Source organism: Amblyraja radiata, chromosome 4 (genome assembly GCF_010909765.2).
Source record: "Amblyraja radiata isolate CabotCenter1 chromosome 4, sAmbRad1.1.pri, whole genome shotgun sequence".
Taxonomy (NCBI): domain Eukaryota; kingdom Metazoa; phylum Chordata; class Chondrichthyes; order Rajiformes; family Rajidae; genus Amblyraja; species Amblyraja radiata.
Window position 1 is genome coordinate 11,913,037 of NC_045959.1, and position 26,661 is coordinate 11,939,697.

Genomic DNA, 26,661 nt, shown 5'->3' on the forward strand with positions numbered 1-26,661 from the left:
ACATGGTCACAGGGAGAACGTACAAATTCCGTAATCATCACCCATAGTCGGGATCGAACATGGATCTCTGGCTCCGTAAGGCAGCAGCTCTACCACTACGCCACTGTGCAGCCCAGCCTACTTTTCATTTTTGTATCAATCCCATGGCACTCTGAAGTCTGAAGTGTTCACCAATCCTTAGACTACATTTTGGCAACATTAAGTGTTTTCCTCGGGAATAACATGTTTATGTCTTTTTGGTCACTGAAGGCCACTTTCATATCGAGATTTTGTGCCTTTGAGGGTATTTTATTTTGTAAGGTAGAAACATAGAAAGTAGGTGCGAGAGTAGACCACCAGGTCCGTCGAGCCCGCACCGCCATTCGCTCATGGCTGAACACTAAACAGACACACTTACCCACAAACAGTAGACACAAGACACAGAACACAAGACACTACCCTCCCCTTTATACCGCTATCACCCCTCTCCACCCCAAGAACCTCGTGATCTCCTGGGGGAGGCAAAAAAACGGATAAAAACCCAGGTCCAATTCGGGAAAAAAATCCGGGAAATTCCTCTCCGACCCCAATCCAGGCGATCGACACTTGTCCAGGAGATCACTCAGGTCTTACTATACTAACCATACCTAGGTCCATATCCCTGCCCTCTCCCCGTAGCCCCAAAGGTAAGACCATTGCTTATCTACAATCATAACTTTTATTGTAATTTTCCAATGAAACAAAGCCAATATATCACATAACAAGTGTGTTTTGGTTAAATTACTTCAGATTGAACCAAATCATTTCCAATTGTTATTATTGTAGTTCTCCAAAGGCCTCTTTCCATTTTAAATGCAGCATTATGCAATGAAAATGTTCTCAAGTTGGATTTTCAGACCAATATAAAAAATCATGTATTACAGGAGGAATAAATGTAACCTTCCACACTAGTTACTACTAATTTGTCTTGCATAGTTTGATTAAAGTCTTTTTGATTCTGGTGTTACCCCTGTTGGGTTTGTGAGCAATCAGACCAAAGACCTGACTTGTGGCCACTTGCTGGAATTTAGTTATATTATTACACATTTAAAATAAATCTGCAGTGTTTTTATTATAAATATGTGATGTACAAGTACCCACCCTTGGAATCCACATTCACTGCAAGGATCTCTGCTTTGTCTGGGATTGTAAGCTTTTTAGGAGTGCGTTGGAAACAGTCTGGAATCTTAGGTGTTCCACCTGTCTTCACCACCTAAAGAGAGAGAAGCACCAAAATATAAAACAATCATCATTTGCAATGAGAGAAACTCTACATGGTTACAATTAATTCATTATAAACCAAGTAATCATTTCATATCTATAATTTACAATCTACTTTCCTGCAGTACACTACAACTGCACAAATCAATGTTAAACAATTATGAGAACGGTAATGTTTCCCAATTAAAACATAAATAAACGAGTACAAAGAAAATGAACATTGCCAGTATAACACGTGGGTGTGCAGATAACAGAAAGGTTATCACATGTACAAATGCAGAGTGCAAATGGGTTTCAAGTTGGGCGAATGGATACTGAGGATAGATGGAAAAGGAATAACAGAATACTATTCTGACACAAAAAAACAACCATGAAATAAAAGTTGGAAACTATGTCATGTTAAATTAGTTGAAGGGCAACAACATTTAGAGTGACAAATGGGGGATTAAAATGGTGTGATAATGAAGAATGAGTCAAGTATTTGCCCCAGTCCAATCACCCTGTGGAAGGCACCTAATCGCCTTCTCCTTCGCAATATCAAAAGAGGATTGACTAGGTTGGTGCCAAACAGTGAATGGCTGAAGGGAAACTGAAATAATTACACAAAAAGATAACTAGAGCTGATAGATGCTAGCTCAAGATTTTCAGTTATAAAGTTAGTCATAAAACGTGGAAACAGGCCCTTTGACCCAACGTCCATACTGATAAACACACCCTTATCTGCACTCGTCCCATCTGCCTGTGTTTGGCCAATATCTTTCTAAACCTGCCCTATCCATGTATCTGTCTAAATGTTTATTCAACGTTGCGATAGTACCTGCCTCAACTACCTCCTCCAGCAGCTCGTTCCATACACCCCTCAGATTCCTATTTAATCTCGCATACCACTGGGCTGTAAACTGCCCAAGCGAAATATGAGATGCTGTTCCTCCAATTTGCGTTTAGCCTCACTCTGACAATGGAGGAGACATAGGACAGAAAGGTGTGTGTAGGAATGGGAAAGAGAATTAAAGTGTCCAGCAACCGGGAGATCAGGAAGGTGTTCCACGTACCAATCGTCCAGTCTGCGTTTGGTCTCGCTGATGTATAAGTGCCCACATCTTGAACAATGGATACAGTAGATGAGGCTGGAGGAGGAGGTGAAAGTGAACCTCTGCCTAACCTGAAAGGACAGTCGGGGTCCCTAGTCAGAGTCAAGGGAGGAGGTATAGCGACCGGTGTCGCATCTTCTGCAGTTGAAAATTGGTGGTGAAGTTGATGAAGTCCATGTGTTCTGCATGGGTGCAGGAGGTAGCACTGATGCAGTCATCTATGTAACGGAGATAGAGTTTGATGATAGGGCCAGTACGCCTGGAACAGGGATTGTTCAATGTACCATACAAAGAGGCAGGCATAGCTGGGGCCCATAGCTATGCCTTGGACTTGGAGGAAGTGGGAGGAGTCAATGGATAAATCATTAAGGGCGAGGACCATCATGTAGAAATGTAATTTCTACATGATATGAAACCAAAATGTATAAAAATACCCTTCAATAAAATCTGACAATGTGCACTTTAGCCACATGTGATTTTTTTTTTAATTACAAATCTCAAACTGTGGAGTACAGAGGCAAATAAATAAATTATGGGTCTTTGTTCCAAACATTATGGAGGGCACTGTAGGTTGGGAGAGATTGGACCAGGGGGGATAGGATGGAGTCCAGGTATGTGGAATTCATTTCTGTGGGACAGGAGCAGGCAGAAACAATGGGTCTGCCAGAGCAGTTGTGTTTGTGGATTTTGGGGAGAAGGTAAAAGCAAGCTGTGCGGGGCTGGGAAACTATAAGGTTGGAGGATGTGGGAAGCAGACACCTTGAAGTGATGAAATCAGTAATGGTGTTTGAGATTAAGGCCTGGTGCTCATCTGTGGGATCATGGTCCAAGGATAAGTAGAAGGAGGTGTCTGAGAGTTGTCGCCTGGCCTCAGCGCACTAGACTACCACGTCACCTCCCTTGTCGGCGGGTTTGATTATGTCAGGGTTGCTGCAGTGAGCGGAGGACAGTACATTCAGAGGGGGTGAGGTTGGAGTTGGTGAGGGGAATGGAAAAGTTGAGACGGTTGATGTCAAGCCGACAGTTAGAAATAAAGAGGTCTAGAGAGGGTAGAAGGCCATTCTGGGGAGTCTAAGAGGAGGGGGATCGTTGGTGACGGGAGAAGGGGTCATCACTGGGTGGTGAGGACTTCTTCCCACAGAAAAAGGTACGGAGGCGACGGAAGAAAAGCTCTATGACGTGGTGAATCGTTGAGATGGGGGCGGAGGGGAACGAAGGTTTTGCCTCTGTTGTGGACAGACAGTTCCGTAGAAAGTGAGAGGTCGGGTCGGGGGGGGAGATGGTGAAGACAGGACAAGGTTGGCGTTTGGGGTCAGAGGAGAGCCGCGGAGTGGACAAAGGCCGAGACGAGATCTAGTTGGGGGATGATGGGTGTTCAGCGAGGAGGGGGGATTGAGGACTATTGTATGAGTGGGGTGTGGTCGGGGTAACCTAGTTAAAAGAGGGGGAAGGGGAAGACAAATCATTAGAGCTTCCCTGTAGGAGGGGTGGAGCAGTAGGACCCAGCAGAGTCAGACCACGTGCCGTTGGGAGTCTGCATCGTGGAGGTTGTGGGTCTGGTGCTGAGCCTGAAACTTAGGCGATTCCCCTCGCTGGGCCTGGGGGCCGGTGTCCCATCGGTCTGGACATCTCGAGTCAGAGGGTGGGGGAGGTGAGTGGCGGTTCGGCAGTGCTTGCGGGTCTCTCTCCTCCCCCCCCCCCCCCCCGCTATTCGGAATACCGAACTCGCTTGTTGCCAAAAACCTTACCTCCACTGCCCACCATAATGTTTGGAACAAAGACCCAGCAATTATTTATTTGCCTCTGTACTCCACAATTCGAGATTTGTAATAGAAACAAAATCACATGTGGTTAAAGTGCACATTGTCAGATTTTAATAAAGGACATTTTTATACATTTTGGTTTCACCATGTAGAAATTACAGCAGTGTTTATACATAGTCCCCCAATTTCAGGGCACCATAATGTTTGGGACACAGCAATGTCATGTCAATGAAAGTAGTCATGTTTATTATTTTGTTGCATATCCTTTGCATGCGATGACTGCTTGAAGTCTGCGATTCATGGACATCACCAGTTGCTGGGTGTCTTCTCTGGTGATGCTCTGCAAGGCCTGTATTGCAGCCATCTTTAGCTTATGCTTGTTTTGGGGACCAGTCCCCTTCAGTTTTCTCTTCAGCATATAAAAGGCATGCTCAATTGGGTTCAGATCGGGTGATTGACTTGGCCACTCAAGAATTGACCATTTTTCAGCTTTGAAAAACTCCTTTGTTGCTTTAGCAGTATGTTTGGGATCATTGTCTTGCTGTAGAATGAACCGCCGGCCAATGAGTTTTGAGGCATTTGTTTGAACGAGCAGATAGGATGTGTCTATACGCTTCAGAATATAATTATGCTACTACCATCAGCAGTTGTATCATCAATGAAGATAAGTGAGCCAGTACCTTCCTCAGCCAAACATGCCCAGGCCATAACACCCCCACCACCGTGTTTCACAAATGAGGTGGTATGCTTTGGATCTTGGCCAGTTCCTTCTCTCCTCCATACTTTGATATAAGTTAATCTTCGTCTCATCTGTCCACAAGACCTTTTTCCAGAACTGTCGTTGCTCTTCCAAGTACTTCTTGGCAAACTGTAACCTGGCCATCCTATTTTTGCAGCTAACCATTGGTTTGCATCTTGCAGTATAGCCTCTGTATTTCTGTTCATAAAGTTTTCTGCAGACAGTGGGCATTGATAAATCCTCACCTGAAGAGTGTTTCTGATCTGTCGGACAGGTGAGGATTTTTCTTCATTATAGAGAGAGTCTTTCTTGGCCTGACAGTCCCTTTGCGATTAGTGAGCTCACCAGTGCTCTCTTCTTAATGATGTTCCAAACAGATGATTTTGGTAAGCCTAAGGTTTGGCTGATGTCTCTAACAGTATTATTCTTGTTTCTCACTCATAATGGCTTCTTTGACTTTCATTGGCACAACTTTGGTCCTCATGTTGATAAACAGCAATAAAAGTTTCCAAAGGTGATGGAAAGACAGGAGGAAAGACTAGGTGCTGAGAGCTCTCTTATACCTGCATTAAGGAGGCATTTAAACACACCTGAGCAATTACAAACACTGTGGAGCCATGTGCCCCAAACATTATGGTGCCCTGAAATGGGGGGACTATGTATAAACACAGCTGTAATTTCTACATGGTAAAACCAAAATGTACAAAAATGACCTTTAATAAAATCTGACGATGTGCACTTTAACCACATGTGGTTTTTTTCTATTACAAATCTCAAATTGTGGAGTACAGAGGCAAATAAATAAATGATGGGTCTTTGCCCCAAACATTATGGAGGGCACTGCATCTACCTGTACCTGCACACCTAGATCTTTCTGCTCTACAACACTCCTCAGAACACTACCATTCACCGTGTAGGTACTGCTCATGTTCGTCATCCCTAAATGCAACATCTCACATCTCTCAGCATTGAATTCCATCAGCGATTCCTCAGCCCACCTGCCCAACCAATCAAGCTCATGCTGTAATTTTTGACAACCTTCACTATCTATAAAACCACCCAGTTTTGTGTCATCTGCAAACTTGCTAATCATGCCATGTATGCTCTCAACCAAATCATTGATATAACAAACAGCAATGTGTGAGCACTGAACCCCGAGGCAAACCACTAGTCACAGGTCTCCAGTATGAAAAGCAACCTTACACCATCACCCTCTGCTTCATAGAAACATAGAAACATAGAAAGTAGGTGCGAGAGTAGACCACCAGGTCCGTCGAGCCCGCACCGCCATTCGCTCATGGCTGAACACTAAACAGACACACTTACCCACAAACAGTAGACACAAGACACAGAACACAAGACACTACCCTCCCCTTTATACCGCTATCACCCCTCTCCACCCCAAAAACCTCGTGATCTCCTGGGAGAGGCAAAAAACCGGATAAAAACCCAGGTCCAATTCGGGAAAAAAATCCGGGAAATTCCTCTCCGACCCCAATCCAGGCGATCGACACTTGATCGACACTTCCTTCCATGAAGCCGATTTTCTACCCATTCAGCATTTTCTATCTATTCCACTCTCCTTGGATCCCATGGGATCTAACCTTACAGACCAGCCTACCATGCAGAACCTTGTCAAATGACTTGCTGAAATCCATATATACAAAGTCTACAGTTCTGCCTACTTCAACCTTTTTGGTCACATCAAAAAACTCAGATTCATGAGACCTACTACCCATGTACAAAACCATACTGACTATCCCTAATCAGCCATTGCCCATCTAAATACACATATATCTCTTCCCTCAGAATAATTTCAAGTAACTTTCCGATCACAGATGTGGTCCGTAGTTCTCAGCCTTTTCCCTGCAGCCCTTGAATAGAGGCACATTTGTCGCCTTCCAGTCGTCCGGCACCTCGCCTGTATTTAATGACGACTCAGAAATCTGTCAGGGCTCCTGCAATTTCCTCTTTAGCTTTCCAGTGTCCTCAGATGGATCTGATCAGGCCCGGGAATATTGTCTACCTTCATACGCTTCAGGACCTTCAGCACCGTAATACTGACTGCTCCCAAGACACTTCCAGTGACTGCCCCAAGTTCCTCGTTCCTTCTGTTTTTCTCCACAGTAAAAACAAAGGAGAAATACTAATTGAGGATCTTGCCCATCTCCTGTGGCTCCACGCAGACGCTTTGATTCCTAAGGGGTTCCACTCTCTCTCTCTGGTTACCATTTTTTCCCTTTACTTACTTATAAAATCTTGTGGGATTATCCTTAATGCTATCTGCCAGAGTTATCTCCTGTCCCCTTTTTGCTCTTCTGATTTGCTTTTTTAGCTTGCTCCTTTATTTCCGAAACTCCTCCAGCTACTGATATCTGTCCCATGCTACCTTTTAACTCTTGACCAAAGCCTCAATTTCCCTCATCATCGGCACTTCCTTGTTTGCCTGCGTTGCTCTTCATTCTATCAGGGACGTGCATGTCCTGAACTCTTGTCAGCACACTTTTAAAAACATCCCACTTTCCTGACATTCCATTTCCTTCAAACAACCTACTCCAATCAACTTGAGCAAGTTCCTGTCTCATACCTTCAAAGTTGGCCCTGCACCCAATTTAGCATTTAACTTGTGGTTTGATCACTCACAAATCCACGTGGTCCAATTGTGTAATTTGTCTAGTAATTTACATATGCACAAAACAAGCATTAGCAAGTGTGGCAATAGTTCAAGGGATATATATAAATGTGTATAAATGTAAAAATGTGTGTGTGTGTTTGTATAAGTATGTGTATAAGAGTGTGTGTGTGTGTGTGTGTGTGTGTGTGTGTGTGTGTGTGTGTGTGTGTGTGTGTGTGTGTGTGTATAAAAACATACATACAAAAACATAAAAACACACACACAAAAACATATATATAAATATATATAAATATTCTAATAAAGTTATAAAATTCTTAACGTATTAAAAAAAATCTATATAAGAGCACGGGTAGACTTCAATGTGTAAACAAGCTTTAATGCGGGTAAACTGCACTATTTCCCCCACTTCATAACATATATGGATAGCAGGATCACAGAAGCAGATGTAACAAACCATTAGAAGACAAATTAGGCAAGGAAGTTTCATTGAGAGATCTCAATGAGAGGTCTTGAAGAAATACTTGAAAGGGTTAGAATGTATGCAAACTTCATGTTTTCAAAGTTCTTTAAGAAAACTTTGCCAGAGACCACAAATGTGGAAATGTGACCACAAAAAGAGAATGCACCTAGCAAAACAACTTATTAGGATCATTTGGTAGATTTTTACAACTGAGACTATGCCTGAAACAGAAAATTGTGTAAAAAAGGAACAATATGATCAAATAGTTGGAGGGCAAAAGACACAATATACATGTAAATTGGTTTAGAAGGATACGTTGAGGTCCACAGCAAAACTCATGTTATAGCACATTTCATGTCTAATGCTTAAAAGTCTAGGCTTGGTTTCACTGATGTAAGGGAGACCACATGGGGAATACTTGATGCAATAGGGGAGGTGCACGCAAATCTGTCTCACCTAGAAAGACTGCTGGGGTCCCTGGATGGATGTGAGGGAGGTGTAGGGACGTGTTACATCCCCTGCCGTTGCATGGGAAAGCTTGTAGGGAGGGGCGGTTTATTTTGTTTGTTTTTGTTTTAGTTATTTATTTCGGACAGAATAAAAGAATAAAAAGCAAGTGTGAAACAGCATACAAAAAACAAAACAAAAATATTTATAAAGTGTCATAAACAATATCTATAAATAAATGAAATCATATGTGTCCAAAAAGGAGCAGGAAGAAGCCAAAGCTTATTGATTCCCACCCCTTATTCAACTGCTTGTAATTATCTCATATCTCATTGGATGGGAACAAATGAGTGAACCAAGGAGTTGCAGAGTTCCCGTTTCTGAGGCAGGCAAAAATCGTTGGGATGGGAAGATATAACTGGAGGTGGAATCACATGGAAGGTGGTGGAAATAATGACAAATTATGTGTTGGCATGTTTACAAGCCACAACAAGAAATAAATGGACCATCAGATTAAGTTCTACACCAAGATTTATTAGAATTTACACTTCTTAGTAAGAGGATATAATGTTTCTCCAAAGAAGTTAGATAGTCCTGCATAAAATGTACTATTCAAGATTGTGAAGACCATGTCATTAGTAAAAGCAAGGGACTGCGGGTGTTGGTTTACAAAGACACAAAGCACTCGAGTAACTCAGCATCTCTGGAAAACAGGGAACCTTTTGGTTTGGTGCCCTTCAAGTATTTATGTAGATTAAATTAGTTCAGAATTAATCACCAAGTAGCCCATTTCTGTGTTGTTACACTCTATAAATTAGAATAGGATGCATTTTCATGCACCATTGCAAATAGTTTTAAACTTGAAACGATGGGGGAAAAAAAACACTTAAGTTATCAATGTGCTCACACCACTCAAATTTCATGACTTGTTAATAACTGAGCAGCTCCAGCTGCCTAATATGACAGGTGCCGGAGCCAGTGACATGAGCAGATAATAATGCAAGTAAATTCTAACACCTCACATCAAAGAATATCCAAAAGTGGTGTAGAATTGTTGACCTTTGCTAAAAGGGAAAAATACATCTGCAAACAAATGGTGAAATCAGCCCAGAGCCTCGTCACATTTTATTGGAGACCTTTGAACTATCCTTAATTGGATTTTATCTTGCACTAAATGCTGTACCCTTTATTCTTTATCTGTACACTGTGGACGGCTTGATTGTAATCATGTATAGTCTTTTTACTGATTGGATAGCACGCAAGCAAAACCTTTTCACTTTACCTTGGTACACGTGACAATAATAAACTAAACTAAAACTAAGCCGTTTAACATGGGATACAAAAGTGGCTTTTTTTTCATTCCACGGCATGACTCCCCCTACATGTGGGACTGCAATAACCTCCAAATTATGTGGCAGAAGCCCACCAAGACCCACACTGATTGCGTCATTTCTATCTGTAAGGTAGCTTAACATGACAAAGCAGACTGGTTCTACTACATCTGGTTCTATGTTAACTCGAAAGCCCATCAAGAAAATGCCTTGTAAACTTTGCCCCATTGTTACAATAATTCCCCCAAATTAGATTTATGGGTGTGCCCTCCTGATTATAATGATCCTGGCATGCCTTCTTTCAAGTACACCAAAAAGTATGACATACTGTCATTAAGCTATTCCTAAAGAATCAATCTAGCATCACAGACAGTCAAGTATCAACATGTCAAAGAAACTACTGGATCGGGTATTCCAATTTCTTATGGAAATGGGAACCACCACATGCACTAATTATCTGCCAAAGCAAGGTCTAATCACCTCTGTCTGCAGATTCGGGTGTGAGGGTACTGCTGGGTGGGCACAGAATACCTCACGTGCAGTCTGACCTGGTTGGCAGCCTTCCGTTGTTCCTCGTTTTCCAAACACGTTAGATAGGGAGGATTCCCATTGGAGAACCCATTGGTACCAATAATAGTGCTGGGAGTAAAACAAAAATACTCTAATTGTCACAAAGGCTCAAGATTTCCTAAGTGCTAGCAACATTTGCTAGGAAAATAAAACCAAAACTGGTGTGGTGATGTTTAAATGTTACTATATACAGCTCAATTAGTGCTCAACAAATGTTGATGCCTAGTATATATAAGCACAACTTGCACTTGGTGCTGATGACCAATTGAATGGCATGAAAATTCCATGTGGCACATTTAGAACCAAAAACACACGCTAAACTAAGAGGAAGCGAACCATTCCTTTAGCATACCACAATGCTCAGGTAAATCAACCCCAATGTGTTCTCCAAGCCAGACTCGTTTGAGCTGATACATAGTTTTGGTGAGATGACTTACAAGCTTAAATTTTGATTTAAAAAAATACAGGAGTCAAAACTCAAACACAAAAATCATGTTTCACATCCGAGTTAGTATGAGAAACAAAATTCTCATTTGAACAGGAAACATGCCTTACATGTGCATGTTTTCTTTAAAATTAAACTGATAAAGCTATATGATGTCACATCCAACAGTGGAATAAACCAAGACCTAACTTTATACTAATTTCATTGTAATAAAAGGTTTTAAAATGGAAAATTAATAATGTTAGCTCTATATCTAAAAAGTGTGACAATTCTCTTTATTTTTATGGTGCAAGTTCCTCATCAAGAATATATACAGTTGAAAGTCAATTTGCATATTTTCATACAAAGATCTTAGCACCAGGCCATTTTGATGACAAAAAGCCTGATAGTTTCATCAAATGTACAAGTGTGGAGAACCACAACAGCAGTAGCTCAGGCAATTTGCAATAATGGATGGGAAAGGATAAGGAGCAATGAAAGAACAGGCAGAACTTCCAACCTATTCCAAATTAAAAATGTCAGCGTATTCCCCCTTCCCCCTCCCCAGCATAGCACCAGGTGTTTACTGATTCATTTTGATTGTCTGAACTGCTAACGATAACCAAATTTATCAAATTCTAACTGAAATTCATTATATTGAGCTTTAAAAATCGTAGCTAATGTTTTATGTTTAAAATTGCCACAAAGAACTCTCACCTATTACACAACGTAGTGAGTCAACATAAACGTAGTTATTCTTGAATAAAAAAAGTTTTTAAATGCTTACTTGCAGTTCATCAATTCGAAGTAGCCTACAGTCTTGCAGGAGGGAAGTTGGATCAGTATCTCCACTAGTACAAGTCTGATTACTGACATTGCTAGAAGTCCCAGGGAATTTCACAGCAACATAAGCACCATCCACTTTCAATACCTTGGAGAAATTAAAAGAGGATTTTACTGCATTCACATAAGAACCAGATCTTGCTGATAGAAACTTGCTTTCTTCATGTACAAAGCGGTTAGCAGGTTTAGAGTTGTGGAAGTTGCAAATCTCCAAATCTTGTTGTTGATTTAGTATTATTCCATCTTGCTGTTAATTTAATATTGTTCCATTTAAAGACTTCTGCAAGTTTAATATGCAACGTTTGCAATTTGTCCATCCATTTACTTTGCTTCAGAAAGTTACGGTTAACAACAAGGGGTCTGTCATTTTATCTATGAAACATTGCTTTTTAAAAATAAAATTGTACATTTGAAGTCATTTCCTTCCCACCCCTCAATCAGGTTAGTTCATGGACACGTTTCATTGAATTCACTATTTGGTACTGTCTGTGACATCAAATATGTTTGAGTTACATACCTTCCCCACTGGCACATTTTTAACATCTTCAACAAACACCACTTCCCTAAGTGGCCACTGCTCTTCATTCACTTTTTCTTCCTCTTTGGGTGCTGGAGTGGATCGCCTACGTTCTGAATTAGAAAAGTAGTTAAATCAAGATCCAAAAGTTACAAATGACATTAAATCGACCAGACCTTATTTTGTATCATTTCTCTAATACTAAACAGTTAAAAAGCACGATAGAATCAAACGAACAAGAATTGGAAAGCATCCAACCCATTTAGCTTGCACCAGCTATTTGAAAAACCAGTTCAATTAACCCTGTGCTACTGATTTTCTTCAAGATACTATCCACTTTCACTGCTCTTTCACTGATGTCTCCAGATCTGATAATTTCAATAACTTCAAAATAAAGATTGCAGAATCTTTTAGAATACTTACTATATGGTAATGATGCACTACTAGCAATAGAGGATGCATCGCTGCAAGTGGAAGCTGGTGATGGTGGTGGCCCCATCTCAGTCTTGACTGGCTCTTGTTTGCTTTCTGTCCTGTACCAGAAAAGTGAATGAGCATCATTTCAGCAAACGATACAGAATGTTCCACCTTGAAATTATAGCACGCACAACCAACTTTTAGTCATTCAAAACACATTGGCAATTGTGTTCTGAATGGATGTTAACCATTTTAACTCTTCTTCCCATTCACATATCGATCTTTCTGTCCTGGGCCTCCTCCATTGCCAGAGCAGGTCATACTCAAACTGGAAGAACAGCACCTCTCATTTTCTGCTCGGGAAGCTTATAACCCAATGGTAGGAACATTGAATTCTCCAATTTCTGGCAACTTCTACCAACAACCCCCTCCCCTTATTCTTCACCCCACGTCCCCAGTGTCCCACCTGGTCTCACACCCATTTCTCCAGTCCCCCTACATTCCTTCTTATGGCTTCACAATTTGCAACTGTTCAATCCCTTTGTCACTTTTTACATCTCTGGCTTTTGTCGAACCATATGACTAATAAAACCACCTCCCGCCTGTGTTCACCTATTAGCTGCCACACTTCGTCCTGCTCCTCCTCTCTTCTAGTTTTCTGTCTCTCTCTCTCTCTCTCCTTCCCTCCCTCACACACACACACAAACATAGAAAATAGGTGCAGGAGTAGGCCATTTGGCCCTTCGAGCCTGCACGGCCATTCAATATGATCATGGCTGATCATCCAACTCAGTATCCTGTACCTGCCTTCTCTCCATTCCCCCTGATCCCTTTAGCCACAAGGGCCACCACATCTAACTCCCTCTTAAATATAGCCAATGAACTGGCCTCAACTACCTTCTGTGGCAGAGAGTTCCAGAGATTCACCACTCTGTGTGAAAAATGTTTTTCTCACTTGTATTGTTAGTACACCATTCACATTTTTGATTAAATAATTCAAGATTACAAAATTGGTAACAACTACAGTGTAGACAAATATTTTCAGTCAACTTATACAATGTATTACAAGAGGTTGATTTGTATTAAGTTGCTTCATTTAGAGATCGCAAATTAAAGACACTATGATATTTAAGAAGTAAATACAGGTACAAGCTGTGACATTATGTCAATGACTTACTTATTTTCAGTACTTTTGGTCAATTTTTCTAAGTTTTTCAAACTTTCTGGAGATCGGAGCTGGAATCGACAGCTGTCATTCATATTCCAAACTGATTCCATCAGTACGCCAACTTTTGGAATGCCAGCACTAATGGAAAAGGCTACTGCTCCAGCATGGTAGAGTGGGTTATTTCTCAAACACACCTAATGGAATAAAATTATATTTTTTGACTATGCTTTCAACCTAGATTCAACTATTCCGTACAAAACAACACAAGATAATAGACATGATGTAAAAATGCATCATAAAATGATTCCCTTTAATTGAATGCAAATTTGACTATACAAACGCACTGGACACATTTATTCTGTGTCAGGTCTTTTCCCTACTTCCCGCAATAAAGTTATTTCAAAAGTTACTTCATACTTTAAAAAAAAGGCAAACATAATAGAGGCTCACTTTGCAACATTGTAGATTATTAAGGAAACAGAATTATTCAAAAGGCACAAAGATTTTGCTTACCTGCGTTCCAACTGTTATGTTTGGCATTGAGGAAATGCCTGCATTAGATTTTGGCTTCTTGTTTTTGGCTCTGGCCTTCTCAAGCATCTTTTTTCTTTGACTGAAAGGCACTACTCCCCTGAAGAGAATGTCAAACAAAATTAAATAGCATTAGTGAACTTGAAAACATATTTTAAAAAGCTGCAGCTAATGAGCAAATTTAAATCACTAATTACACAAGATTAATCTGAACAGAAGGCTTATCAACAGAAAATAAAGTATCCCTAGAGTAAAATAAAGCTCATAGTTAAATAATTGAATAGAATAATTGACTATTTTTTTGTATTAGCCAAGTATGCATAGATGCAAGGAATTTGCCTTGGTGCTTTGCTCGCAAGGAACACGATATACAGTAAACAATTAAGAATAAAACATTATAATTTAAACATGTGAAGAATGAAATAAAATACCAGAGGTAAAGGAGGCTACAGACTTTTGGTTGTTGAGTAGAGCTACTGCTCATGGGAAAAAATCATTTTTTTTGTGTCTGGCTGTGGCGGCTTTGACAGTCCAGAGTCGCCTTCCAGAGGGAAGTGCTTCAAAGAGTTTGTGGTCAGGGTGAGAGGGGTCAGGGACAATCTTACCCACTCGCTTCCTGGCCCTTGAAGTGTACATTCGTCGATATGGGGGGGGGGGGGGGGGGTTAAAGCCAACAATGCAACAATGTTCTCGGCTGAATGAATGATGCACTGCAGCCTCCGGATGTCGTGCTTGGTGGCTGAGCCAAACCAGACCATGATGGAGAAGGTGAGGCAGTATAAAACTGGACTGATGATTGTGTTTTCTCGGTTGCCGCAGGAAGTATATCCTCTGTTTGGCCTTTTTGATCGTGGAGTCGATGATGGCCTCCCATTTAAGGTCCCTGGAGATGATGGTTCCAAGGACTCATAAATTTAAGTTATCATGAATGCTGACCAAACAGCTCGCAGTGCAGATAGTAAAACTGGTTCAACAACTTTAACTGGCTTGACCTTATCTAGGAATTAGTTGACTAGGCTGCACCCTATCAGAAATATTTGCTTTGTCCCATCAAGTTCTCCCATTCACTCTCTGCAATTTAAAACCAACTTATTTTTATTTCTCAGTTCTGAGTGAGTCTTTGACTTGAAATATTAACTGTTTCTCTTTCCAGAGAAGTAGCCTGATCTGCGAGCGTTTCCAGTATTTTCTGTTTGTATCTTGTAAAGTTATTCTCAAAAGCCAAGTTTAGGACTGATAGCAACTAGTATTATTGCACACTGAATGACAAACCTTTAGATGTGGAAGTCAAACATGGAATGAATTTAAATTAAATGCCAAAACAAATTTGGAACTTACTCTTGAAACTCTGAAATGACTGCACATTAAAGCTCATTTATTCATCTTAGTTTTATCTTGTGTTTTAGAAAAGTACAAATTAGCCATAAAAACCATGGAGCAGAAGTATTTTATTTGAAGCTGTTGGTTCAATTCCTTCAGTATAGACTGCTGAAATTTCATTCCAGTGATTTGGAACAATTAAAGAAAAGCTGGTTCACCAACCCCAACAAAATACTTTGATTAAGTTGTCAATGTACCAACATTAACAAATGCATTCAACACTTACCACCAAAATAGGCCATTTTCTAGCTGGACACAGGTATATAGGGCACAACAATACAAAGATACAATCTTTTCTCCTTGCAACTCAGGGAAAATCTGGGCACTGTGCTCCAGTTTAGAAGCGACAGAACATAATGTTTCATCCACCCAAGTGGCAACCTAAGGACAAAGGTAAAGAACATTTTGCAATCACACCAAGACAAATATTCAATTACCTGCCCCAGATTTATGAACCATGTAGCATAATCAGATGATTTGGTCGATTTCTAAAATTGCAGCATATGAAGTTATTCATCACAATATATCAGAACACAAACAATCTAAATGGTCAATCCCTTATCCTGAGACTCCCGATACCAGTCAAGGAAAACTTCACTACTGCACTTACCTTGTCCAACACCATGCAAACTTTCAATGATTACCCCCTTCACAATCCTTCTGAGCTCGTGATCTGCTTCCCTCCATTACAAATTTATCCTTCCTTACATTGGAAAATTAGATCTGCACACAACCTTGCAGATGTGGTCTCACCAGTTCGCAAATCAACTGACATTGAGCTCTTAACTCTTATACTCAACTCCATTTGAATGTGAAGTTCATACTGCATTTCGTTGTCTCTGTACTGTACACTGACAATGACAATTAAAGTTGAATCTGAATCTGAATCTAAAGCGGTTGAGCATAACTCCTTTGGAGTTAATTCATACTAAATACAAGTGTTATGTTAACTGGTACCTTTTTGCTTTCATAATCGCTTACTGAATCTATATTAATTATCGAAGATGGACACAAAAAACTGGAGTAACTCAGCGGGAAAGACAGCATCTCTGAAGAGAAGGAATGGGTGACGTTTCGAAGAAGGGTCTTGACCCGAAACGTCACCCATTCCTTCTCTCCAGAGATGCTTCCTGTCCCGCTGAGTTACTCCAGCTTTGTGTCTATCTTTGGTTTAAACCAGCATCTGCAGTTCCTTCTTACACAATATTAATTATCAATGGTTTGAGTACAAAGGCAGCCGGATCTCTGAACACTAACCCCTTGCGATCTCCACATTGTACTTTTAAAAGTTTTCTCATGTCCCCTCATGTAGCCATTCATGGGCTTACTTTTATTAAATGGAGTTTGAAAGGAGTTAGTGCAAGGGATTCTGTTCTCCCTCCCCTGAAGCCCCTCTGCATCTTTCTCACATCTCACTGTCTTGTATCATCAATGAAAGTGGATATATTCCATAATCTTTGAAAACTTTCATGCGATCTAGTTAAATGCGACAGGAATAATTGATACTATTGAGATCTAACCACTACAAGAGTTTCACCAGAAGCAGTTATCTCATTGGTCAATATACATTTTTTTCCCCTCTAATCAAACCAAGTACAATGTGGAAATAAAATACATACTGGAGCACCTCAGCACAAAAACCTTACTAGTATGCTGCACTGGATAACACACACAAGGGAGGAATCTGAAGAAGGCAAATAAAATAGGTAGCAGTGCAATTCAAAAATGTTTTAATTATACTCACTTTGCTGTTCTCTGTAGTAACTGTAGCTCTAATGCTATTGGCAGCCAGAAGGACAATTTTCTCATTGGTTAAACTTAACTGTGTAGCTCGAGGATGGTGCACTGAAGGATTCTTTATGAATGAAGATTTAACAATTCAGTTATCATGAACATTGATATTCAATTATGCAAGAATCAGAGCTAAGCTAAAACAAATTTGAATTCCATACCTGCGTATTTCTATAGGGTTCAGATTCATTCCATTTCCATTGATATAATTCACCTTTATTGCTTACAGCTACAAGTTCAGAATACAGAGCTCCAATAGCTCCAAATTTAGTACCATCCTAGGGAAGAAAGTTTGGTAAATTAGTAACTAGTCTTCTATATAGTCCATTGGTTTTAGAAAATGTCATCATGGTCTACTTGTTACAAGTTTGATCCAACTGACAACTCATACTTTAATCTCTACATAGATTCATTTTGATCTGAATCAGGGCATTTTAGAAGAAGAATTTCACTAGTAATTTAAATGTGAGTTTAACAAAAAGAATCCAGTCCCATACAAATACAGAAATCAAGTGTCCTTCACAGTCCTCCTGACACTCAAGGTGCATCAGCAATCGCTGCAAAAATAAGGGGGGGGGGGGGGGACTCGCTTGTTATACCACCCAGAACCTCTTCTGTGGCCCCATAAACAGTAGATTGTTAAATTACTTCACACTCCAAATGAACAAAAAAAAAGCCATCAGCCCTAAAAATAATAATTCTTTACTGCATTCACTTAAATTTAAGTGATTTTTAGCGGTGACCACAAACCTCATGATTCTGGTTGGTTAGTACTTGGAGCCAAATTAACACAAAATATCTACAATAAAAAACATTCCATTTTATCCTCTCAACAATTTGAGCAGCAAAATACAATTTGGATGCAAATTTCAAAATGAAATTTTAAAATGATTTGAGTTTTGCCATGGAAGAGGCTTCTACTGTTTCCGTTTTTCATTGATGGCAGTGTTTTTAACCTTTTAAAACCAATTGCGTCAAGCAAGCAAGATGATTTAAACTGGCAATTGAATGTTAGTTCAAGCTAAGCTCCAATTTTGAAAGTTCAATGTTTTAAATAGAATTTGACAGTGCTTCAATATTTGCCCAAATTGCCAACATGTTCAACTAGCAAACACTGTAGATTAGAATAAATGTATTTAATAAAATTACAAATTCTTCACTTCATTCAAGCCTCCGTGTGTGTTATACCAACCATTACCCCTTTTGGCTGGAATAGTGCTTCCCAAAATCGATAGTTGTTATTGAACCACAATGCCACTACCAAAATCTAGCATTTCAATTCAATTAACCAATGCAAAGTTACTCACCCGATCAGACCACCATTGCAGTTCCTCTCCCAAGGAGACAGGACTTTGGACTGGAAGACTTTTCTTATCCAAGTTCGATTCACCTTCACGGCTTGTGGGGCCTCTTTCATTATCAAATGAGGAACCATCAAGCCATCTCCTTTCACGTAAACGTAAAACTGATTCACGTTCACGCAACAGATCGGAGTCTCTCTCTAAGGGAAGAAGGAGAACTGGTATGCAATGGGGTCACACCAGTGGAATAAAAATAAGCCAATCTCTAGGAAAACCCTCCACAGAACAACTAATAGCAGTGTAACACAAGACCTGTGGATAACAACTCTGCACTGAGCCAACTTAAACATGCCAAAAAAAATAAAAGGACCGTTTCCTAATGTTATACAATTTGAATTATTCTTTTGCCAAAAATAAAACAATAATCAACCGAGGCAAAAATAAATCCCCAGAAGAAAGGCACACCCAATCCTGTCAACTCTATCCAAGTAACCATCATAAACTCCAGAGAACACAAAATTTTTATTTTTTAATTTTTTTTAAAAATCAAGCTGTACAGTAATACAGAATCAAAACTGTCAAAAACTAAGACGGGATAGCTTCGTAACATGCAGATGGGATGGACATTGGAATCCTCAAAGTAAACTCCTGACACCATGAAATCCTACACCATCTTATTAATTGTGGGAATAAAAACTAAATATTTAACTGCTAATAACAATCTACCACCGTTTTTCAGCTGATGAATTTGTATTTCTCTGTGCTGAATACCACTTTGAAGAATGTACTCTTGGCAGGGGTTTTAATGTCCATCATAAGGGGTAATTTTACAGACCAGCCACTGATAGACTTCCCGAAAAACGTAACCACCAGAATGTAACCAAAATAAATGTCTAAATAACCTATTTGACTTTGTACTCACCAATCTACCTGCCAGTGTCAACACCGGTCAGAACCAAATCCTGCCTTCACAATGTACATACCAATGTAGTATGGTACTATCCCTGCAGATTTGTCCTGGCACAAACTAAATGGAGCATAGGTTACCAATAGAAACATGGAACTGCAGATGCTGGTTTACAAAAAAGACACAAAGTGCTGGAGTAAGTCAGCAGGTCAGGCAGCATCTCTGGAAAAACATGGATAAGTGATGCTTAGGATCAGGGCCCTTCTTCAGACTTCTTTAGGTTACCAGTCATGTGTTTATAAAACCTTCCCATCACTATCTCTTTAAGCATGCGAGTAGATTTAGACTCATAATTAGGCACCCATGAGACACATTTGCACTAGTGAAACTGTATTCCATCACAACCTCTACGACAGATCCTTCACCCTACCATTATTAACAAACCAAAGGATCAACTTGGGTTCAATGAATGTAGAAGAGCATGCCACTGGCACCAGCAGGCATATCTATTCTGGTAAAACTAAAATTTAAGGGCAACCTCACCCCACAATCAGATCAAACTTTGCATTGGTTCTTTGCACTTGAATTATCTAACTAACATTAGGTGGCTGCTCCATTAACATTCTCACTCTCAATGATGGTAGAGTCCAGCGAACACATATAAAAGACAAGGATTAATTATTTGAAATCATCTTTGGCCAGAAGAACCAAGTGGAAGCCAGTGTTCTGCCAATTCAATTCACTCCAAATGTCATCAAAAGTTGGCATAGTAGTCTAACTAAGGCAAAGGCAACTGCCCCTGTAAACATCACAATTGTAATTTAAAGACTTGCACTCCAGAAACAGTTACCTATAAACAAGATTTCTCATTACTGCCCAGATGTCCTGCATTTGATAAGGTCCCACATAGGACATTAGTGGGCAAAATTAGGACACTTGGTATTGGGACTAGAGATCCGACATGGATAGAAAATTGGTTGGCAGACAGGAAACAAAGAGTAGGGATTAACGGGTCCCTTTCAGAATGGCAGGCAGTGGCTAGTGGGGTACTGCAAGGCTCGATGCTGGGACCGCAGCTATTAATAATATACATCAATGATTTATATGAAGGGATTCAAAGTAACATTAGCCAATTTGCGGATGACACAAAGCTGGGTGGCAGTGTGAACTGTGAGGAGGATGTTATGAGAATGCAGGGTGACTTGGACAGGTTGGGGGAGTGGGCAGATGCATGGCAGATGAGGTTTAATGTGGATAAATGTGAGGTTATCCACTTTGGTAGCAAAAACAGGAAGGCAGATTACTATCTAAATGGTGTCAAGTTGGGAAAAGGGGAAGTACAATGGGATCTAGGGGTCCTTGTTCATCAGTCAATTAAATTAAGCATGTAGGTGCAGCAGGCAATGAAGAAAGCGAATGGCATGTTGGCCTTTATAACAAGAGGAATTGAGTATAGGAGCAAAGAGTTCCTTCTGCAGTTGTATAGCGCCCTAGTGAGACCACACCTGGAGTATTGTGTGCAGTTTTGGTCCTCTAATTTGAGGAAGGACATTCTTGCTATTGAGGGAGTGCAGCGTAGGATTACAAGGTAATTCTCGGGATGGCGGGGCTGTCATTTGCTGAGAAAATGGAGCGGCTGGGCTTGTACACTCTGGAGTTTAGAAGGATGTGAGGGGATCTTATTGAAATATAAGATTATTAAGGATTTGGACACGCTAGAGGCAGGAAACATGTTCCCGATGTTGGGGGAGTCCAGAACCAGAGGCCACAGTTTAAGAATAAGGGGCAAGCCATTTAAAACAGAGACGAGGAAACACTTTTTTCTCAGAGAGTTGTGAGTCTGTGGAATTCTCTGCCTCAGAGGGCGGAGGAGGCCGGTTCTCTGAATACTTTCAAGAGAGAGCTAGATAGGGCTCTTAAAGATAGCAGAGTCAGGGGATATGGGGAGAAGGCAGGAATGGGGTACTGATTGGGGATGATCAGCCATGATCACATTGAATGGCGGTGCTGGCTCGAAGGACCGAATGGCACCTATTGTCAATTGTCATAAAGCAGGACAAAACTAATCGTGTAGATCACTACCCCAGTGCATTCAAAATGATGGAATACTATGATGGAATTGTCAACTGGCATTTACCTACTAATACCTGTTAATCAATGCTCAGTTTGGGTTCAAGTCAAGTGAAGTCCAATTACTCCAATCTATAATACAGGCTTGGAGAAACAGAGATACAAGGTGAATTCTATGATTGAATGAGGAGACTATAAAGGCAACATTTGACAGAGAAGCATCATGGAGCTCAAGTAATATTGAAATGGTGGACAATACATGCCTAGCATAAGTTTGTGTTGTTGGAGGTCAATTTTCCAAACTCCAAAACACTGCCATGTGTTACTTTGGGTAATTTTCTAGTTTAAACATCTTCATCGGCTTCAAAATGCTTGCCCCCATTGTTGCTATCTAACTGCTGTGTTCACAATCACATCACATTGCAGCATCTTCAAAAGCATCGCCAAGCAATAACCTCTACCACTGGAATGATAAGGCCAGTGGGTGCATGGGAACACCAGCTCCTGCACACTTGGTAAAATCTTCTATCATTATTGGCAAGTCAAAAAATCATAGAGCCCTTTAACTAATATTATAATGCAATAAATTAAGCATTTTGTGGTGGTTAAGCATCACCTACTCAGAGGTAAATTGCAATGGAATGTTGAGATTGGCAGCCAAACCCCAACCTTAGTTTCAATATTCTTAATGACCAACTACAAATGTCTGTTAAATGTTGAACAGAACTAAAGTTGATTATCTAGTCACTTCTAATTTCTTGGAAGGAAAATCCTCAACCTCTCTTATCCATTTATATTATAATCACAAGCAAATATAGTATTAAGTTTCAATTGCAAGTGAAATCCAAGATGAAAAAAAATATTATGAATATATTAGAGTTTAGCATCTGCTTGAACTCTGAATACACCATTTCCATTACTTTGCACATCGAATAGATATCTTTTATAGTTTTATTTTCATTTTTAAGATCTGGGCAGAGTTGGAAAGTCCATATCTACTGCCCATCCCTTAAATCAGGAATAGTATGCAACTTACAAGGGACCTGTAGATGGTGGTTACTCAAGTACTTGCTGCCCACCCTCCTTCGTGGAAGAGGTCAAGGGTTTGAAAGGTGCTGTTGGGACAGTCTGGCAGAGTAACTGCTGTGCATTTTGTACATGGTACAGGACGGCAGAGATAATGAATGTAAAGGGTGGTTGATGGGGTGTAAAGTGAGCGGTCAGCTTTCTCCTGGTATGCATCGGATTTCTTGAGCCGAATTATCAATATTCCAATATGTTCCCCACTTGTGACATGTAGATAGTGGAAGGAGTCTGGGACAAGTTACTGGGTACCCAGGATACCAAGCCTCTGACTTGGGATCTCAGAAGAAATCATAGATGGATTTTTTATTCAGCATCGGCTGAACACGATTGCCACCTTGTAGCTATAGTATTTGTGGTCAGTCCAATTTAGTTGTGGATAATGGTGATCCCCAGGTAGTGATGATAGGAGAGTCAATGATGATAATGTCATAAATATGTCAACGTTATATTGCTGGACTTTCTCTTGGTGGACATGGTCATTGCCTGATACTTGTGGTACAAACGTTACTTACCACTTATGCCATGCCCATGCCTGAATGTTGTCTCGGTCTTGATGCATGCAGGCATGGACTGCTTCATTTGCTGAGGAGCTGCAAGTAGAATTGAACATTGTGCAATCATTAGCAAACATCCACACCTCCAACCTTATGATGGAAGGAATGTCACTGATGAGGCATGTGAATAGGACACTGCTCTGAGGAACTCCTGCAACAAGGTCCTGGCATGATTGACCGCTGATAACCACAGCTATCTTGCCTTGTGCAATATATCTCGCCACCCACTGTCTAGTTTTTGTTTGATCTCCATTTACTTTATCTTTACCAAAGGGCTTGATGCCACACTCAGTCAAATGCTGCCTTGATGTTAAGGGCCTCTCACTTCAGCTCTTCAGATCATGTCCAGACCAAGACTGACAAGACCTGGTGCCAAGCAATCCTGGCGAAAACCAAACCAGACATCAGTAAAGTGCTGCTCAATAATATTGTTGACAATCGCTTTACTGATGATGGAGGGTAGACGCACATTGCTGTAATTTGCCAGATTTGTCTGCCTTGGATGATTTTAGCATATTCTCAGGAAGGCATCTGTATTATTGTAACTACTGGAACTGCTTGGCCTGATGCTCATTTAATTCTAGAGTGCAGGACTTCAGTACTCAAGAAGGGAAGATGTTATTGCTACATCCAGCACTTTTAGCTGTTTGTTGATATCACAGAGCAAATTGAATTGGCTGGAGAACTGGCTTCTGTTATGGTTGGGATTCCAGAATAAATCAAAGATGGATTTTCTATCAGCATTTCTGGCTGAACAATATTACGAATGCTTCAACTTTTTCTTTAGCACTCTCATTGAGAATAGGGATGTTCTTGGAGCCTCCTCCAATAACTTGAAAGCAGTTGGTGCTGCCCTTCCCTTATTCCTTCCAGTATAGAAAACCAGGCATCAGAAACAGATCAAAATATACTACATTTGACAAGATGCCAAATGTACATTATAAATTCAAGTGCCACATGGTAAAGGGTGTTTATTACTTATTGATCCTGGCACTATGTATATAACAATACAAACTCACCAAATGTATTGATTTATGTCTTCTCATTTGTTACTTTTACAGCACTAATTGGAGAAATAGCGCATGTGCAATAAGTATGCAATTAACCACATCTAACAGTTCCATGTAGTTGTACACCGTCCTCTAAATTCACGGGTTGTCAGACTGCCGACAGATAATAAAAATGCTCAGGCCCTCTACTCTGTACCCAACACCTCATAAACATAAAGATGCCCTTTTTAATATACTAAAAGCATTAACACATTCATAAATACATTACAATGTTAAATATCCAAAAGGAAATGATCGGAGAAAAACTACCTCCATTGAATACACTAAAGCTTACAGGAAGTGATTGGATGTAGCTCCCTATTAAAGGAGCACACGCAGAGCTGATACAAGTGGTCTGGCAACTGATTATCTTATGAATACAATGATCGGCTCCTGATCGTGTCTGTGTATATAGATGTTTTTTTTCTTATTAAAAAAAAATAAGATGGGCTTAGGGCCATGAATACACAGATTCGTACATTGTAAATCAACAAAATGCAAAAACTGCTTGCATGGCAATGTGCATTTAAACTTTGATCCTGCATTTTAAGGTAACTTCGGACGGATACTTTTAGCTGTAACATTCATTTTGGATATCGGGTGTACCAAATACTGCTTCCTTTTATAATATAACCTGATTTTGGAAGACAGTCATAAATTTACATTGACTTTTAAGCAAAAACTAAGTTTTCACAAACTGATTAGGCAGTTATTTCTACGAGAACCAGATATAGTTTAGCACATTTGGAATTTAACTTGAAGTGAGCTTTTAAAAATATATATTCTAAGTAAATGTGCACTCTTTGCCCCCTTGTGCAATGTCCACGAAAGACAAAACAAACTGCGTCCTTTACAAAATGGTCAGGTGATCAGTTTCCAAAAGTTCCAGAAGTCAAAATTCAGTGAACAAACATTTTAATTATTAAATGTCTATAACTTTCATTTTAGAAACATTATGGGCAAGTATCCAATCGATGTTAACAAAATGAATGCGGGTGTGGGGACACGGTGATGCAGGAAGAAAGGAGTGGTGGCAATCAAAAAAACATTAACCAGGAAAAAATTTTGGTGGGGCATAACATGATTTTGGACATCACAACTGTGTGACAAACTGAATGAACCAAGGGATCTTTTCTCATTCTTTGTTCACCTGGGGGGAAAAAAGTATGAATCTTTGTTTTGAAACCCTAAATGTTAATCCAAAATGCCAAATAAATCAAAACCATACTAACAAAGAAAGCACAGCTCTTAGTCATACAGTTATGCATTGAGGTACAATCTGTGTAAATGCAGGAGCGTCAACATGGAGGTATCCTGAAATTGAATCTTTTAGTAATACTAGTATACAGTTCTCAAATGGAGGTAAATAATGAGCTAGTTTCACTGTCAACAGTTTGCTAATCTGGGGAGATTTTAAGAACATGTTTTCAAGCATTCTTATACTTGCTAATGATAAGGAGAAAACACCTTGAAAGGCACAGTGCTTGTAAAATTATCTTGGCTTCAAAATACCTCTTGACGAGCCTAGTCTGGATAGAGAAGAGCGACGGAAGGAAGGATAACCAAAATAGCTGATATCTTCAGAAAACATAGCATCAGCATCTATGATGACACTCGGATGAGCAGAATGGATATCTGCATCCAGCAAAGACATAAGGTCCTCTGAGAAGGGAACACAGCATTGTTAATAGTACAAAATAAGTGCTTACGTCTGTGCTACATGTTAACTATATTATTCCCATTTAGATATCAGGCATGAGAGAGAAAAAAAATTGAAAAAAGCAGAAGAGATGGGGGTCCAGGGAGCATTGCCCCCTAGTAGGATTCCAAGGGGCAACGCCCCTGGCGGGGGTAAAGGGAGCAACTTTATGCAGATTTTATGGATAATTGTACCTTGAAATTACAGTTTTCTTGTCCGTTTACCCTTAATTTCTTGCAGGGTCTTCCCCACTCACAGGGAACCCCTCACTGCTCACACTCACAGGGATCCCCTGACCTTTGCTCATACTCACAGGGACCCCCTCAGTGCTCACACTCACAGGGACCCCCTCACTGCTCACACGAAACCCCTCACCTTTACTCACTCACAGGGACCCCCGCACTGCTCATACTCACAGGGACGTCCCCTCACCTTTACACACACTCAGAGACTCCCCTCTCTGCTCACCAGGGCTTACACACTTGCTTTAAAACGCTTATTGACACCGACAAGGCCCCGGCCCTGCATTGTCCCACCCCCGGACACCTCCCTCCTCCAATCATCGCACTGAATCATCACTGCCTGCTGACCGATGTCCCTCTGGTCCAATCAGCTCCCTCGTTCATCAGTCCCACCCCCACACTATCTT

General features: G+C 40.4%; 1 protein-coding gene across 19 annotated transcripts in view; it reads right to left on the reverse strand.

Moving 5' to 3' along the window:
• The window catches only part of ubr5 (ubiquitin protein ligase E3 component n-recognin 5), a 146,735-nt gene that overhangs the window by 83,618 nt on the left and 36,456 nt on the right, over positions 1 to 26,661 (reverse strand). For 10 of the 19 annotated variants that reach the window (XM_033018958.1, XM_033018959.1, XM_033018970.1 and 7 more), the window contains 13 exons: positions 25,826 to 25,975; positions 23,223 to 23,300; positions 18,654 to 18,865; positions 17,508 to 17,624; positions 17,300 to 17,410; positions 15,782 to 15,936; positions 14,158 to 14,275; positions 13,654 to 13,838; positions 12,483 to 12,592; positions 12,060 to 12,172; positions 11,487 to 11,630; positions 10,186 to 10,344; positions 1,120 to 1,231 (listed from right to left, as the gene is read on the reverse strand). In XM_033018958.1, coding sequence (XP_032874849.1) covers positions 1,120 to 1,231; positions 10,186 to 10,344; positions 11,487 to 11,630; positions 12,060 to 12,172; positions 12,483 to 12,592; positions 13,654 to 13,838; positions 14,158 to 14,275; positions 15,782 to 15,936; positions 17,300 to 17,410; positions 17,508 to 17,624; positions 18,654 to 18,865; positions 23,223 to 23,300; positions 25,826 to 25,975 — 1,764 coding nt within the window. The remainder of the gene's footprint in view (positions 1 to 1,119; positions 1,232 to 10,185; positions 10,345 to 11,486; positions 11,631 to 12,059; positions 12,173 to 12,482; positions 12,593 to 13,653; positions 13,839 to 14,157; positions 14,276 to 15,781; positions 15,937 to 17,299; positions 17,411 to 17,507; positions 17,625 to 18,653; positions 18,866 to 23,222; positions 23,301 to 25,825; positions 25,976 to 26,661) is intronic. The other 9 variants (XM_033018975.1, XM_033018974.1, XM_033018973.1 and 6 more) reach the window with 6 other exon arrangements.